Source organism: Tuber melanosporum (assembly GCF_000151645.1).
Source record: "Tuber melanosporum whole genome shotgun sequence assembly, scaffold_48, strain Mel28".
In the NCBI taxonomy this organism is placed as follows: Eukaryota; Fungi; Ascomycota; class Pezizomycetes; order Pezizales; family Tuberaceae; genus Tuber; species Tuber melanosporum.
The window spans coordinates 403,414-419,816 of NW_003299093.1; the positions used below are offsets into that span (position 1 = coordinate 403,414).

General features: G+C 47.8%; 4 protein-coding genes; 1 reads left to right on the forward strand and 3 right to left on the reverse strand.

Annotated features, from left to right (window-relative positions):
• Positions 1 to 118: 118 nt before the first annotated feature.
• On the forward strand, positions 119 to 2,991 carry GSTUM_00008559001 (uncharacterized protein; the record flags this gene model as incomplete). XM_002840128.2 has 3 exons in its annotated part: positions 119 to 1,985; positions 2,034 to 2,354; positions 2,401 to 2,991. The coding sequence occupies exons 1-3, from the start codon at positions 1,116 to 1,118 to the stop codon at positions 2,989 to 2,991; spliced, it is 1,782 nt and encodes a 593-aa protein (XP_002840174.1). The 5' UTR covers positions 119 to 1,115.
• A 988-nt stretch (positions 2,992 to 3,979) lies between these two features.
• GSTUM_00008560001 (uncharacterized protein) lies at positions 3,980 to 6,709 on the reverse strand (the record flags this gene model as incomplete). XM_002840129.2 has 1 exon in its annotated part: positions 3,980 to 6,709. One exon carries the CDS (start codon positions 6,707 to 6,709, stop codon positions 4,511 to 4,513), a length of 2,199 nt encoding a protein of 732 aa, XP_002840175.1. The 3' UTR covers positions 3,980 to 4,510.
• Positions 6,710 to 13,346: 6,637 nt separating this feature from the next.
• On the reverse strand, positions 13,347 to 14,561 carry GSTUM_00008561001 (uncharacterized protein; the record flags this gene model as incomplete). XM_002840130.2 has 4 exons in its annotated part: positions 13,347 to 13,721; positions 13,758 to 14,128; positions 14,190 to 14,374; positions 14,437 to 14,561. The coding sequence occupies 4 exons, from the start codon at positions 14,559 to 14,561 to the stop codon at positions 13,500 to 13,502; spliced, it is 903 nt and encodes a 300-aa protein (XP_002840176.1). The 3' UTR covers positions 13,347 to 13,499.
• Positions 14,562 to 14,776: 215 nt separating this feature from the next.
• GSTUM_00008562001 (uncharacterized protein) lies at positions 14,777 to 16,127 on the reverse strand (the record flags this gene model as incomplete). The annotated part of the gene is made up of 8 exons (XM_002840131.2): positions 15,903 to 16,127; positions 15,770 to 15,851; positions 15,671 to 15,716; positions 15,520 to 15,614; positions 15,266 to 15,458; positions 15,114 to 15,217; positions 14,928 to 15,067; positions 14,777 to 14,868 (listed from the first exon to the last, which is right to left on the reverse strand). The coding sequence occupies exons 1-8, from the start codon at positions 16,078 to 16,080 to the stop codon at positions 14,777 to 14,779; spliced, it is 930 nt and encodes a 309-aa protein (XP_002840177.1). The 5' UTR covers positions 16,081 to 16,127.
• Positions 16,128 to 16,403: the final 276 nt, after the last annotated feature.

Here is a 16,403-nt window from a genome sequence, read left to right on the forward strand (position 1 = left end):
GGTGAAGGCTCACTCCCGAGGGATCCCTTTTATACCCAATAATTTTGACCGCGCTTAGTCATCTTCAGGGTCAGAAAACCCTTACAACAGGGTGCCAAGGAGGCCCAGCTCCCATCACGATAAATCTTGCGAATTTTATGCTTACCTTCGGCTCCACTATATCGAATCGTCATTTGTCATGATGCTGCCACAAGTTACTCTTTCGCGGATATGCCTTCAGTGCCGAATGCACATATTTTCGAACGGTTTCCGTTTGATGTCAATTCCCCGTCACGTCCGGACGTGTTTGCCAAATTCGACATCGGATCTGTGGGGTGAGAAATCGATGGTGAGATACAGAAAATTTTCGACTGAAAATGCGACCCCCGAGAACAGTAAACAAGATCCGCTTCAGGGAGAGGCTGCGCCGTCCGAATCTGAGTTTCCTACTCTAGAAAGTGCTGCTCTATCGGGAGCTGTCTTTACGTCGGAACCTACTGCTCCCGAAGCCACTACCGAGCAAACTGCTTCCGCATCCGAAACTTCTCCTAAGGAAGTCACTTCTACCTTAGGGACTGCCTCTACTCTGGAAACCTCTCCTTCGCCGGAACCTGCCTCCACAGAATGCTCCTCTATGTGTGCAACTGCCTCAACGCCGGGGGCCGCTCCACCTACAGAATCTCCGCCGTTGAATGGGACACGATTGGATGAGACATCGTCGAATGAAGCCCCATCGACTAGAATACCTTCTACAATTTCAAACGCTAGCGATTTCCTAGCCACCCGGCGTTTCGTAGATGAAGATGCGGAGAAGCCCCCCCGGCCTCCTATTGATATCAAAGCAAGGGAGAAAGAAGTCCTAAAAACCTATCGAATTTTGCTGAGAGATACCAAAGCTGAGGTCGAGCTTGACGAAGTCATGAAAGTAGCAACCACTGAACCCTCACCTCCACCACCGGGATGTGACGGAAACTGGGGAAGGAGGCCATCCGAGCTCGTTCCACCCCATCTCCTAGACGCAGAAATGAAGTGTGATTTTCCCCCTCCCTGGCACCAAAGGAACATATAACTTACAGTCCACAACAGTCAAATTTCCCGCAGCCACTCACCGGGTAGCAAATATAGATGGGCAGCTCATGGGTGAGGAGGTTGTGCTTCATGGATACTTCGGCCCCGTGCGAAAGGCTGGGAAATTTCTCTATTTTTCTTTCTTCCACGACTATTCCTCCGACCCCCCACGTCCACTTAAGGTGGTTTCTGTCATTGATTCTCTATCGCCTCAAATTACCAAAGCTGCCCATCAAACACTTGGGTCCCTCCATCGGTTTACACCTGTGGCCCTCCGAGCAATAGTATACAAGTGTGCGCCTCCAAAGTCCCCAGAAAAAAGGAAATCCGATGAAGAAGTCGAGCTCCGAGTCAAAGAGATTATCCCTCTCAATTCGGTGTCAGAAAACTTGATTTATACCGCAAAGACAATTTTTCCACCGGAGAAACGTCACCTACAACTCAGGACTACTAAAGAGCTATGTATAGCCTTGCGCCTTCGCTCACGTACGGCGTCTGAATGCCGCAAGTTTCTTGAAGAGAATGATTTTCTTGAAGTCGAGACACCGTTGTTGTTTAAATCTACCCCTGAGGGTGCCCGAGAATTCCTTGTACCTACAAGGAAGGGAGACGGCACATGTTACGCTTTACCTCAGTCACCTCAGCAATACAAGCAAATTTTGATGGCTAGCGGTGTTCCTCGTTATTACCAGCTTGCTAAGTGTTTCAGGGACGAAGACTTGAGAGCAGACCGACAACCAGAATTTACACAACTTGACCTAGAAATGTCATTTGCCACATCAGACGACGTGATGGATTTGGTTGAGGGATTGGTAATAAGAATATGGAAAAATGTCTTAGATGTTTGTGTTGGTCCTGGATTCAAACGAGTACCATACTGGTGGGCGATGAAGAATTACGGCACAGATAAACCTGACTTTAGATATCCGAATCATAGAGTAAGCTCGATATCCTCTACTTATTTTATTCTACTAACTAAGAGGCAGATTAAAAACCTCCATGAGGTTCTTCCATACCTAGCTAAGGGAGACAGATTTGTGGAAGGGTTTGCATTTTACGGAAATACACCCAACTACAACATGGACCATGCTATAGAGTTTCTAGAAAAGTTCAAGAGAGAAAATCTGAGCACAAGAGACGATAACTACGTTGCCTATATCGCTGGTGCTGGAAACGAAACTCAAGCCTACATCGAAGGCGGGATGGAATTGTGGCGCGATGCAGATTTAGCAAATATCCACGGGGCGCTGTGGGTACATCGACCCGGCGCAATAGTTGTGATTAAAGAACGTCGTGGCTACTACTCCGTAACCTCCCCTCCCTCTCCATTCAAGCCAGCGCTGACTCTACTAGGGTGGGAATACTAAACTCGGTCTTCTAAGAAGTGCGCTTCTAAACAAAGCCATTGAACAAAAGTTCATATCGAGCCGAAGTGACTATGCATTTGTTTGGGTTATCGACTTCCCCCTCTTCTCTCCAACTAGCGCCGACGATCCCGGTCAATCCGGAAGAGCCCCCTTCTCATCAACCCACCATCCCTTCACGGCCCCTATCGCAGAAGACATCCAGCTCCTGGGATCATCGCCACATCGTGTGCGCGCCGAGCACTACGACTTAGTTGTCAATGGAACAGAACTCGGCGGGGGCAGCAGGCGCATCCACGAGGCAGCACTGCAGAAATATATACTGGAGAAAGTGCTCAAGATGCCCCGGGAAAAGCTGCAGCAATTCGATCACTTACTGGAGGTCCTCGACAGTGGGTGCCCCCCGCATGCGGGTATCGCTTTGGGCTTCGATAGGTTGATTGCGGTGATGATGGGCCGCGATAGCATTCGGGATGTCATTGCGTTCCCGAAGAACTCTAAGGGTGCGGACGTAATGGTTGGGTCACCCAGCGTGGTTCCGGATAAGGAGTTACAGGCATATGGGCTTCGAAGGAGCTAAGCCTATTAGGCCACAAAGAACGGAAGGGGAGGAGTCAATTGCCTGTATAATACACTACATATGTACTCACCATGTACTTTTTAGATTCAATTAGGGTGGGGGGGGAAATGCAGATTTCAGAGAGGGGGATTATTTCGCTATCATAGAATCTCACTCGACGGTATTTACACCTCCGGTATGTGGACTTTGGAGCATACAGTAGGGAGGAACAACGAACAGTAGGCGAAATTTAACGCTTGCCGCCGGATGTTTGGTCTATTGTTCGCTGTCCCCTCTGTTCGTTGTCCCCCCTCTATCACCACCTACAGTATGACTTTTTGCCCCAGACCTATTACGATGGCGATATAATAATTACCGCTTGTATTCTATCTCACACGGCATGGCGTGGATTGTGATGTGGTGTTGTCCAAATGGGATGGGGCCGGCTGGAGTCTTTGATGGCGCGCTCTGATGGTATTTTTCGGGTTCGAGTTGGTGCTTGTATGCTGGAAGTTATCACTTCTAGGTAGGTAGGTAGGTGGGTAGACGTGGTACGGTGCAGAGCGTGGTGCGGTTATTAGAATTCTGATGCCTCTGATGGGGTCCACTCCGGGGAGGTTTGGACAGGACGGTGCTGCAGACCAGTTCATGAGGAAAACGCTCAAGCTAATCATTAGCAATGCTAGAAACCCGCTATTATGCTAGTGGGTGCCGGATAGGTGCCGCCAGGAGAATATGATGGATCGAGCTGTTATATTATATACTCTGCTCCACGCCATCGGGGGGGTATGCGCCCCCAGAGTAATCCTACGGGTATAGCGCATAACAGCCCACTACCCGTTCAAACGTACCCTCAACAATACCTGCGCGCGTCATATGTATGAGAGATATCATACGTATGTCCACTCAAGTCCTAAATGCCCTGTACCGTCAGCAAGGAACATCAAAACTTATATTTCATAGACCGCCAAAACAACCCAGCAGCACGGTCTTCCCCCTAGTAATCACCGAGAACGCGGAACAAATCTCCAAGGCTGCTTCATCATATACTTTCGGGGAAAAAAATGTCACCATCACTCAAACAGAATATATTCGACCCTTTTTCCTCACTCACCCGCTTTCCCATCTCGGGGACTAGAAATAGAATATATACAGCCAATCTTCCGATCTTTGCATCGCGAAGATAGATAAGAAAAACATGGGTATCATTCATGTCGTGGATTTGAAAAAAGGTATAAAAAATGAGGACAGTTTCGTGGAAAAAAACGGGGAGAAAAAACGGGGAGGGAAGGGGGGGGATGTTGAAAATAAAGAAAGCATAACATCGCTTTGTATGAAATATTAAAATATGCAGGTAGTACATGCCATCTGCATGGAAACAACGTCGACGAAATAGACTTCCCCTCCCTTTACACCCCCCCTCTCGTTTCCAGAGCACGAAATACCAAATAAATAAATAAATAAACCAATCCAACAAAGCCCATCTATGCCTGCCGTCAAACAAATCCGAAAAAAGTAAAGACAACCCGTCGTATCCGCATTAGGAAGCTCCAACTCCAACGCCGAAAGTCCCTTGATCTGTTTGTGCCCCGGAGGACTTTGTTCCAGTCCCGGTTGATCCCATGCTCCTTCCCCTTTCTCGCATTCGCCTTCCCTCCATCAGGCCCCTTAGGCCTCGCTTTTGTAGACCGATCACGCTGCTGACTCCGCCTCTCCATTCGTCTCCTGTGCCACCAGGGTTTTCCACTGGCTCACGCTTTCCACCGTTGCCACCACCAGCGGCCATGGCTGCAGCATTGAAGACTGCCGCGGCATTCCTACCATCGAGGACCTGGTGGAGGCGCTCGACCACAGCCTCTAAAAGGCCTTCTACCTGGTATGGTTGGGCGATTTGTAGGAGGGAACAGAGAATTTGTGGGGATGATTGAGGGTGGTTTGGCGGGGGAAGGGTAGATGTGTAGAGGTAGTGAACAAGAGTAACTAATGTCTGGAGGGTGTGTGGGAGATATAAAGTTCGTGGGCGATCCAATGGATTAAATTGCGCGGTTGTGGGAGGTTGTATTTCCGACTTTTGAGCCGACTGGGAAAGTGATTGTTGCGTTATTGTAGCGGCTGAGTTGTGGTTCTTCCCAGTTGGTGAAGGAAGTTCTTTGTTTGATGCATTCAGCAGCCCAAGGAAGTATGGCCCCCAGCGGCGAGCTACAATTCGCGAATTGACAGGAACACGCTCACCGCCGACAGCGAGAAATTCCATATCAGCCATTTCTTTCATGCCGAGTACCATCCTACCGAGCTCCTGCGCCGCAACAGAGCAGGAGCGTTGAAGGGACGAGCGAGAGTCCATTCTTGGATTCTCATATAAACCAAATGCTTCCAATTCAACCATGCACAGATGAGAGAAATTAATCCGGCGATGATTATAATCCTCCACTAGAGACCGATTCTTATTCCCCAATATCAAAAAGGCATTACGTTTACTCCATAGAATTCCCCTGTTCCATGATCCCTGGGCAAATGCTTGGCCCGCATCAATACGTGACCAGATAAGTGTTCGTAGATCCAAGGCCCAGAGAGCGTACTCCTGTTTGCTGCTCGTCAGGTAAGTGCCGCTGACGACAAAATGGTTATCCAGAACCCCGCCATTGGGAAACCGGAGACCGGGTGGCGAGAATTGCCCGTTCATGGGCCTCTCGGTAAGGGTGCCATCCGGTAGCCGAATCTGCAACTCGAGCTTGACATCCAGAAAGTTATAGTTTGAGTAGATCAACATAGCATTAGTTTCACTCGTCTGAACCTGAGAAGTAGACTGGCCATTTGCGGCGGCGGGGAAGGGCGGATTTTCTTCTGGACCCATGTACGGACTATTGCGCCCCGCTCCGATAGATGATGCGGTCAATCCCCGACCCAACGGCGCAACAACCGACCTATATGCCCCGCAAGACCTATCCAACGGTGTGGTTGATGTCCATTTCAAGGATCGAAGATTGAAAACGTTGATCTCCTCGATATAATGATTCGCAGAATCTTGACCGCCCACAATTACCATTTCCGCACCTCCAAAACCTTCAAGCCCAAGGCCCCCAACAAGGGGTGCGGCTACGCTGTTTGTGGATGTGAAAGTTGCACTTGTTGGGAGTATGGTCGCACAATGAGCATATCGCCCCTCCGGTGGGTTCAATGTAGGTATGTAAGTCCATGTTTGCGAGAGAATATCGTAGATGTGTATATCCGACATGACCATAACATCATTTTGTGAGTCTCCTCCGGGCGAAGTAGCAGTATTCCCATTTGTACCACTGGTTCCATTGGTTTGTGGAGGGCTGGTGGCCGCAGGCGACATGCCACCAAAACAGACTAGCTTCGTGCCCCCTAACGCACAGACACTGTGAAAATATCTCGGCCGTGGAATATCTCCTCTTGCTTCTAGTTTTGACCATGATCGAGTGATCAAATCGAGCGCATACATATCGCATGTTAGCTGGGACTTTGTCCGTGAAAGCAACCGACCACCAAATGCGTAGAGGGTATCGCCGATAATTGTTGTTGACGAGCCCACAAGTGGCGGCGGTTCCCGTCCGGACGTTTTGAGGATAGTTGCTACCAGCGAAGAGATGTTTTGGGAGGCCTGCGGCTGGGTTGTTGTAGGAGTCGAGGATCGAGGAGTATTGCTGTTACTGCTCGAGGCATTTTGCGGTGGGGCGGTTATGGAGGAAGTAGAGGCGGTCATCGTCGGGGGCATGTGTACGGAGGGCGAGGGGTTGTTAGAGGACGACATGACAGGAATAGTGGTCTGTCCGTTCGCTTCTAGACAAGGAGGGCAGATAGCTGGAATAAGGGAGATGCTGGCGTGAGTCGCGATGTGTGAACGTCTTAGGAGGGGACGGGGGGGTTGAGGGCAGAGACAACAAGGCGGCAGGTTTGAACCGTTGGAGGATAGGGAAGTGTGTAGGGACAGCCCCCAGGACAAAAACAGGATGCCGATGCACCGTATTCGCACAAGTATGTAGTGGACAGGGGATAGGGATTTTCTTCCTCTGCCACTTTCTTTTATATTTTTCGATCCCCCTAGTTTAACGTCCGTCGCACAGTCAGGGTAGGTGCTTGGCTTTCTATTAATGCTCCAATCAGAACTTGCGACCCAGGAAGCTGCAGAGAGGTAAGGAGAGAAATCATCTCATTCACCCTAGAGCACCAACGGGAGAGCTATCGCGGAAGAAATGCTCGAGTAGAGGAGACGCCGGTAGGTATTCTTGGTCTTGTGAAGACACCTAGACTCGAGTACTCGTACTGGTAACCTATGTGCCAGCCCCTTTTGTGAGGGAAGGCTCGCCTATGATACTAACGGCGCTATTCACTGTCGGCAAGTAAGCATTTGCAATTCCAGCAGTGGTGTTGGAGGGTGGTATTGACCTTTTCTATCTCCTCTCTGCCTCTTCCTCTTCTTCCCTCCTCCCCCTTCCCTTTTTACCGTTTTCCCCTTTCCTTCAGTTTTTTTTTCTCCCAATGATTTGTCACAATGTTCTGTCCGGACCCGGCTCCGTAGGCAGTACAAAGGCTACAGCTGCGCTCACAGTGCCTCGTTGCCACAAGATTGTGCGTCGTGATAGACGAAAGCCCTGAAATACCCTAAAAATCGTACTGGCACTGTATCATATATACAAGGACAGTCTGGGGAATCAATGTCAAGAGAAAACGAGTTCCTCTGCGTATTTACAAGCACAGTATCATACGTATAGCACATTACAGGATAGCACATGTATGGTGTAAGGATATTTAGAGGGCGAGCGGGTGAAGACCTCACAGTGAATTTCCCAATTAGCTGTTGGTCCTGGCCGAGAGGTTCTGGTGGTCTGAACACGGTTTAAAAATCCCACTAAAATCCATTTTGGGGGACCTTTGCACACCTCGCCCTCCAAGATTTCTTGCATTGTGTCTTTGCTAGATACTGTACCCCTCCACCCTCTCCATCCTTTTTCTCCTACAGGGCCGGAGCAAGTACGAGTACGGTACTCGAGTATGATACCTCTCCCCGTTTCTCACTTCCTTTCTCTTCCTCTTTTGCCCTTCGGGTCCTTCCCGATCTTTAACCCCCCCCACCACCACCACACAATCCTCCACCCCGCATTGCTCTTGCTCTTGCTCATCCCCCCCTCATATGTTCATTCAACCGGTATTACTCTTACTCTTACTCTCCGGCGCGGTAGACTATATTTCTTCTCCACCTTCTTCCGCCTCTGCCCAATACAGTATTGCTCAATGGGCGGCTACCGTACATGGCATGTCGTTGTTACATGTACGAGTACTCGAGTACTCTAGTATCATACCCCTTTTATTATAGCAGCACCCTTCTTAAAGTGCCGAAAATTGGGCGAATCGGATCAAACAGATAGATAGATTAGGTACAAGTACTCGTAGGAGCTTTGAAAAGTGATTATATCACATCTTTCTCTACAACTCGTTACAAGTACAGTACCGGTACCGGTACTTGTAGTCGTGGGGTGGAATTGTGTGTGGGTCCACAGCGAACAGGGAAGTGTGTGAACGGCAATACTACTACCGGTAACTCGAGTACCGGTACTGGTATGATTCTGTGTGGTCTGTACGAGTACTGTACTCGTACAGTACCACCTGTCCCTCCCACTCCCATCGCGGTTTGATTATCCTATTCCAGGCAAACCCCAGAGCCTTGAGCAGAGTTGCCCTCCCACATACCCGTTTCAAAGCCTCTAGAGTATATATCGAAGATCTCCCAACGATAATCACTATCGAAACCTGTGCGGCTCCCGTAACTCTTTTCGGAGTAGCGGAATCTAGCCGCTTCCTGGATGGTGTATCCTGCAGTGTTGATAGTGCCGAATTTCCCTACATCACGCTAAAGCGATACTAGTAGAATTAGTGTTTTTGTTTTATTGGTTGCGTCAACCTCAGAGATATGTAATACAATCACATGACCACAAATTCAGGTTAGAAACCATTGATGGATCAATGACTTCATCATTAATAATATACCCGGAATAAATATATGAATGTTGAACAACAGAATACTCCAAGTCTGTTAATGACATACAGCAAGCCATGCCCGGGCCACCTATTACAAGAACCTATAAGGGAAGAAGGAGTATCCGGAAAGCCACAGACGACCTTGAAAACCCAGCTTTACTCTTTACCCTTCAATCCTCTTCGGATATAAGGTACACTCAGTTTAGAGAGGATGCGGAAGGGGCTGCTTGTGCTGGGATAAGACATAATAATGGCAGGGAAGATGTCCGTGGAGTAGAGGATACCGGGAGAGATGTGGACAAGGATGCTGGAAGGGGTCACAGGAAGGGTATTGGACTTGGATATAATATGCGGTTAGGTTTTCTGCAGGAGTTGAATGATGCAGGAAGGGATATGGGAGAGAGAGTTGAAAGGAGAGGAGGAGGAGATCATGCAAGACTGGAGAATGATATTAGTACAGGTGTCAGGGAAGATTTGGGAACGAATATCTCAAAGAACCGGGAGGAGTTTGGCAAAGAGGCGGTTGAAAAGGACTTGAAGAAAGGGAAGAGTGCAGGAGAAGCTTTCAATACGTTCCGAGTAGAGGAAGATTGTGAGGACAATAGTGATACCGATCACAATAGGAGCGATGAGTTACTGGGTATAGCGTTTCAGGAAAACCTCCACACGAGTACCAATAATCTGCAACGTACTCAAGAAGCCTAGAGAGCAGTCCGAGCAGCCATGCAAAAATGCCAGAGACAGTTAAGAGAAAAACCATTTCAATTGGATGCTTACGAACCGATCTTGGTTGAATCCAGAAACATAATTCCCACTTTGCCTATCCAGTTTAATCCCAATTCTGTAAGTATTCCTATATCATATACCATGCCAGTGCTTATAAGAATAAATACTAAAAGCAAAAAAGCAATGTATTAACTTATTGTTAGTTGTCCCCATTAAAATGGTTTTCCTTATTTTGGAGGAATAATGACTGGCATCAAATTGTACAGAGCACGAACCTGTATGCAGAAAAGAAAATCGAAGAGGAGGAGTATCAAGGACCTCGAACTCATAACCCGCATAGACGAAAATGGAAACCGGTTACGATTTCGGAAATTAAACAGTTTTTTGCCATTTCGATTGTGATTGGTGTTTACAAATACACCTCTCCGTTAGACTTCTGGAGGAATAATGGAAATCGAAAGCTACCAGGTACCTTTGGAAGTCAGGGCTGGGATTCATCATGCCATCGATTGTCACTTGTCCGGTATCAGCAGATTAAACGATACTTTCACGTCTATGAGCCACAAGATACTGCCCTTCCTTTACAAGACTGGTTCAAAAAGGTTGAGCCAGTTAATAGTAATATCCGGCGCCGTAGTAAAGAGCTTTGTGTTCCTGGGCCAATTATGACAGCCGATGAGATGATGATTAGGTATTTTGGACGGTCTAAACATACAACTAAAATGCCAAAAAAGCCAATAAAGAAAGGCTATAAGGTAATTCACAATCAATTTTGTCTTTAATACTAGTAGGGTATTTGAAAATTATCATAACTAATACTATCTTACAACTTAAATAGGTCTTTGCTTTATGTATGCAGTCTGGATATACTTGGGACTAGCGGTTTTCATCAAATTCAGTAGGTATTACAGAATTGGATGCCGATGATACACTTCCACCCACTCAGCGGGTTGTGTATCAACTAGCACAAACTCTTCCCTATGAGCGCTATGGGTTTCATATTTATATAGATAACCTATTCACAACTACTCCTTTACTTGTCAAACTTAGAACTTTGGGAATAGGAGCTTGTGGAACTACACGCCGTTATCCAGCAGATTTAGAGGTTGATGGAAATAATCTTCCATGGAATACAGTTAGCGGAGGCCTGACTGCGAACAAGCAGGTCTTAGCGCTTCAATGGGAGGATCAGAAGTCTGTCAAATGCCTAACTACAATCCATAGACTTGAGGATAATGTGGAAAAGCAGCGTAAGAGGCCACGTGTAACAAGTACTCGTGGTCGATCGATTCGAAACGTCTTTGGAGACCGAGAACGTATAGAGGTTCCCATTCCTACGACAATTAATGACTATAACCATGGAAAGGTTGGAGTAGACCTAGCAGATCAGTATCGTGCATCCTACTTCACTTAGCCTACAACCCGTCGAAATTGGCCTCCTCTTCTCTTTTGGCTTCTTGATATTACTATTATCAATTCCTTCCTTCTTCTAACAAATCATCCTCATCATTGTCAGACTTGGTCCTCTGGCCGCCGGAAGAGAACCATTTCGCATAAGGATTACCGCCTGGAGCTTGCTTGTGAGCTTGCCACAGAAGCTCAGTCAGAGTGTGGATTTGGTGGCCGAAAACGCTTGGGAACACGGTACAAATCTCAGCTCTATCAGCGATCAAAAGCTCGCCTTTGCTACAGTAAACAGCGTGGAATTACATCCTTTCCCTTATGCTCTACTGTGGATGGGCACCATGTACGAGCAACTGCAATGTCAATCAGAGAATGTGTGTCATGTCGATTCCGCATGCGTAATGATGGACAAAGAGGACGAGCAAAATCTACGCGCCTATGGTGCACATTTTGTCATCTTCATATTTGTTCTGAGTGCTTTACCAGTCAATGATCATGCAATTGTTTTAACCTCCGAGTCATCACTTCCGAGTCTGTAGTGAGTCTTGTATTGACTAAGAAAAAATGTAACTGGATCTGAATAGTTTTGATACTACTTGATTCCCAATTTGGGAAAAGTGAAGAACTAGTTTTTTAGTTTATATTTTAGCGTGATGTAGGGAAATTCGGCACTATCAACACTGCAGGGGATAGTCGAGTACGAGTACGAGTACTACCGTGGCACTTATACGTGCTTCGGCCCGTTCAGGGTCCGAATTATGACGGTATCATGTCAGATGTACTATCATGCCACAGTCAGATCGGATATCATCAACTACCGGTATCTCACGCATATAACTCATCAGCCCTAACTTGATATATCAAGCCGAAACCCCACAAAATCCGACCTGGACTACAGCACCCAAATAACCGTAACATCGTGACATGACGTCCGCAAAGACAGGCTACTATCATGCTATTGCATCAAACAACCAAAAATTGGCCGGAGCCTCAGAATCTTGGTGGCATGAATGAAAAAGTGGCTGTCCGTTTCGCAGGCGTCGGCATGGGACGGTAACGGTGTAATGCACTGGGTTGGATTCCGATACGCTTCGGATCTTATCTCCTGGACCGCTGAGAGGGCGGAAAGGTTTGGAAAACCCCCCCCGTCAAGTGTCTGAGATGGAGATAGATGGTTAAGGTACCAGTACCACCTCCGTATACATATACATATACATATATATATATATTTAGTGGTTGCGGGCGTAAGTGGTGTACTTTTACGATCTTATAGCTAATCCCGGTACATACTGGCTATGGTCTGAAAGTCGTATTATATATCATACCCCTACAAAGTCGCGTGAATTATCATCAACGGTCCTTGACACCGACAGGGATCGACATGAAAAATTTCCCACCACTTTGGCAGTCTAGGAGATATCGTTAGATTTATTTATTCATTGTGAACCCACGAGTACTCCGAGCTTGCGGTGGGGGGGGAGGGGGGTAAATGGTGTGCTGACGGTAATTACTGAACCGTCAACGCCATGATAAATCACTTCACCCCGAATTACACGAGGACTCCGTGGTTGGGCGCCTCTGTGGCTAATAGGCTAGCTGCATGGCTCTAGGCGTAAATCTAGGGAGCTGAAAATCTCGCACGGTAGACTTACAGTATCATACTGTACATCAAGACCGTTTCCAACGACTCCACCCGTGTACGAGTAAGAGTTTCCCTTCCTCCTCCTACCCTAAGTGCTCCTCATCCAATTACACGACCTGACTTGCATACCGTTACTCTTTCTTTCTTTCCCTCTCCTTTCCATCCCACATCCCCGCTTTGTACAACGCCGTGCCACAGCCCTTCTAGAGCACTAGTAAGCGTAAAAGCGGACTAAAGCTTGCATCGTCGGGCGCGGCAAGTCGAAGACGCTCTTGGCGCAGGAAACAGGGAGGGGGTGTGTTGGAAGATCCGCTTCCACATGACATGGCAATATGATACGTAAAGAAAAACGGAGCCTCCCCCCAGTTCTGACACTACGGCTGCCAGTACTCCTGCGGTGAATCGATCGGCAATGACGGGATCGCAAATCTAAAACACCTTCAAACGAAAATGGTATACCATGCAAACTCTAAAATTTCTGGCCAAAAGGAGGTGGGAGGGGTAATGGTAGCTGCGGCAAGCCGAGTGAGAATTGGTGAGTTGATGTATTTTTTACAGGATTGTTTTGTGCTTGGGACCGCTTTCACTGAGTTATCTCATTTACTTGGTTTAAAGCAAGTATATTGCGATTTGAACTACTTTCGTAAAACTTGTTTCGGCAGCCTTTGGCTCCAAGGAAGTACATAAGAGATAAGATTCAACCGCCGAACGATATGTCCCCGAGGCATCTATACCTCGGCCAGTCTTTTGGCACAACTTAATAGGGATCTTGCGCTCCGAGTCCGCCGCGATTCTTGTGAGGCTCGGTCGCACCAAAATGGATCTTTTCGTTGATGATCTTGGGGGCCGATAAGAATTCCCCACCGTCGATGGGTAGCCTGCTGGTCGGGTAAAGCAGGACAAAGCTCTTGACACCAATAAATAGATTGTCCGGATTCTCCTGAATCTCATGAGACGTAAGTTCGGTTTTGTCATTTTGCTATATAATATTATATTGTCAGCGTCCGTGGGCAACATAGCGAGAGTGCTGCTGGAACGGGCTTGCCTTAAGGATCCTCCACTTCAAATTCTTCGCCAGCCACTCTTCGATCTCGTCTTGGTCGTCCAAAGTAAGGCCGATGTTAGCCAACTTATTATAGAGGGCGTTGGTTATATCTACACCTCCAGAGAACAACTGGTCCGCTGCTCCCTGGCCCGCGCAATTCCCGCAAATGTCTGTCGAGCTTTTGAATGTGTTAACCGCACCTACGTGGTTTTCGCTCAGGAGCCACTGGCGTGGATCATCTCCAGGTTCGCCCAGGAAGAAGAATATGATAAAGTTCCCGGGGATGAGGTACTTCCTGACACGCAGGAAGATCAACCATTCGCGACGGAACATTCCATCCCCTGTTTCACGTGCGTGGTTAGGATGTGCAAGGTTACATGTGGTTTTGTATGGGTAACATACTGACTATACGGCTAGGAGGGAGGAGAGCGTTGGGGACCTTGGGGGTGTCGACCAATGATTCATCTGTGGGAGGGCCATATAGTTGATGGACCCGCCTGAGGACATGGGATGCCATTTCCTTTTGCTTTCCAGGGCCGGACAGGTCAACTGGGAGTTCCGGGTAATGGTAATTATAGTCGAAGACACTGACAATGTTAACTTTCGAGATTACCATCAGGGAGCGGCCGCCTAAATTCACGGGACTTACGTTGGCCCGGTAGCCGCGCTAGACTTTTGAACCATGCTACTCGTCCAAGGGACGTCATAACACTCGTCCTTATAAAAAGGACGGAGAGTAGTCTCGGCATCATCGATAGCTTTAGTGAGAGGCATACGGGTGTAATCAGTAGCCTGGTCCTCAAATGGTGCTTCATAGTGAATCGCTTGCCAAATCGCATACAGGCGATCAACATTGCAGTGGCTATTGCAAGTTAGCTTCTTGTGTCATGGGTCGGGTTGGTTGGGGTGAGCTTACTGCAGCCTGTTTGAGATGAGGTGTTAGAGATGGGTCAGGGCCTTCGTCTCTGCTATGCTACCAGGACAGGGACTCACCAGAAAATAGGGTCAAAGGCGGACACGCCCACTTCTGACATGTGGCCCTCCTTGGAATTCTCCTCTATATAGTTCGTCCCAGTGAAGGCTGAGATTACACAAAGTGAGTGCCTCCGTTATCCACCGAATTACACGGACCAAACCTACTGTGAATGATATTGTGATAGTGCTCCAACGAAATATTATTGGGTCCAGGACGACCAGTCTGCCAACCGGTATTACCGAAAGCCCCATACGATCCAACCAACGTCAATAGCTTATATATAGGATCGCGGAAGCTAGAACCACTAGTATAATTAGTATTAATCAAAAATAGTCAAAGAGCTAACTCACGCGGTAGGATTAACTGTTGGGATTCTAAGTTGCCGATCTACGATTTCGGGGTGACTGATCCCTTTTTCATCGGGGCATCTCTTCGTCTCTTCCCAGGCAACCATCTACCTCAAATCAGCCAGTGCCAATCGCTATCGATGAACGAGACATACCTCCTGAACACCGACGATGGAAAAGTCTCGTTGCCTCCTAATGCTTGTCTTGAATTTGTACGAATACATAGGGTTGGGCACACCCTTCCGGGTGACGGGCGGAGCATCAGATCCAACCTCCGGAAGTGTTATATCCGTCTCCGCGAACCTGATGCTCTGCGGAACATCCGAGTCGGTTGCCCAGTCCCAGTACCTATCAATGTTAGACTGATATGATACTATACTACCCCAACGGAGGGAGGGGGGCGACGTACGGGATTCTAATGTTCAAAGCGGCTTCCTCATACTCTGCGCGGTATTTATCGCTAAAGTTTCTAGCGATTGTGAGAGCTTCTTCCACGATACGTTGCTACAAATCCTCAGCTCCCGTAAGGCTTCAGTAATGGGAGATGCCAAGTTACTTACTTCAAAGAGTAAAAGATAAGGACGATGCCAGGTAAGGAATAAGGCACTATCTGGCAGATTAGTACGCTCTAACTTGAACTACGAAGAACTATAACCCACGTTCCATGAGTGCAGTAATCGCCCGCCCTATCATCCGCATCTGCCTTCTCCATCCATGGTATATAGGGCGTCCCATGAACACCTTTTTCAAGTCAGAATCCACACATCATCAACGGAAGGAATTCCAGCGTACCTGCAACTTGATAATATCCAAGAGGGCTATGCGTATCCTCTCCCTGCGACTGGAGGTTTATCAACGCCTGGAGGAACAGGTTCCACTGAAGTGGATCCTGGGCGAAGTCATTGATATTGCGTCTCGGTCGGGGCGCTTGACTTGCGACACCCGTAATGGGGTAGGTTTTCATTGTCATGACTAGCGAGTTTTCAGTGATTGATTGATGTTGGATATCGAGCCTACTGTTTCGCTACTATCTAGTCAAGCTTGTCGGAAGGGTGGGTTTATATAGGGGTCCCCCCCCCCTCCCCCCGCAAATTGCACAGCACCACAAATACCATACCCGTCGTGAATGTCATTCGTGATATTCGTTTGTGAAAGGGAGTGGAAAATCCATTTGTGGTGACACGGGGAGCGCTGGTGATTTCTGCTCAGCTCTAAATTACGGCTGAACTTTTGGGTGTTCTTTCCATTTTGCGGAGCTTCGTCATGTAAAATGAATATGCGCGGAACCGCCTC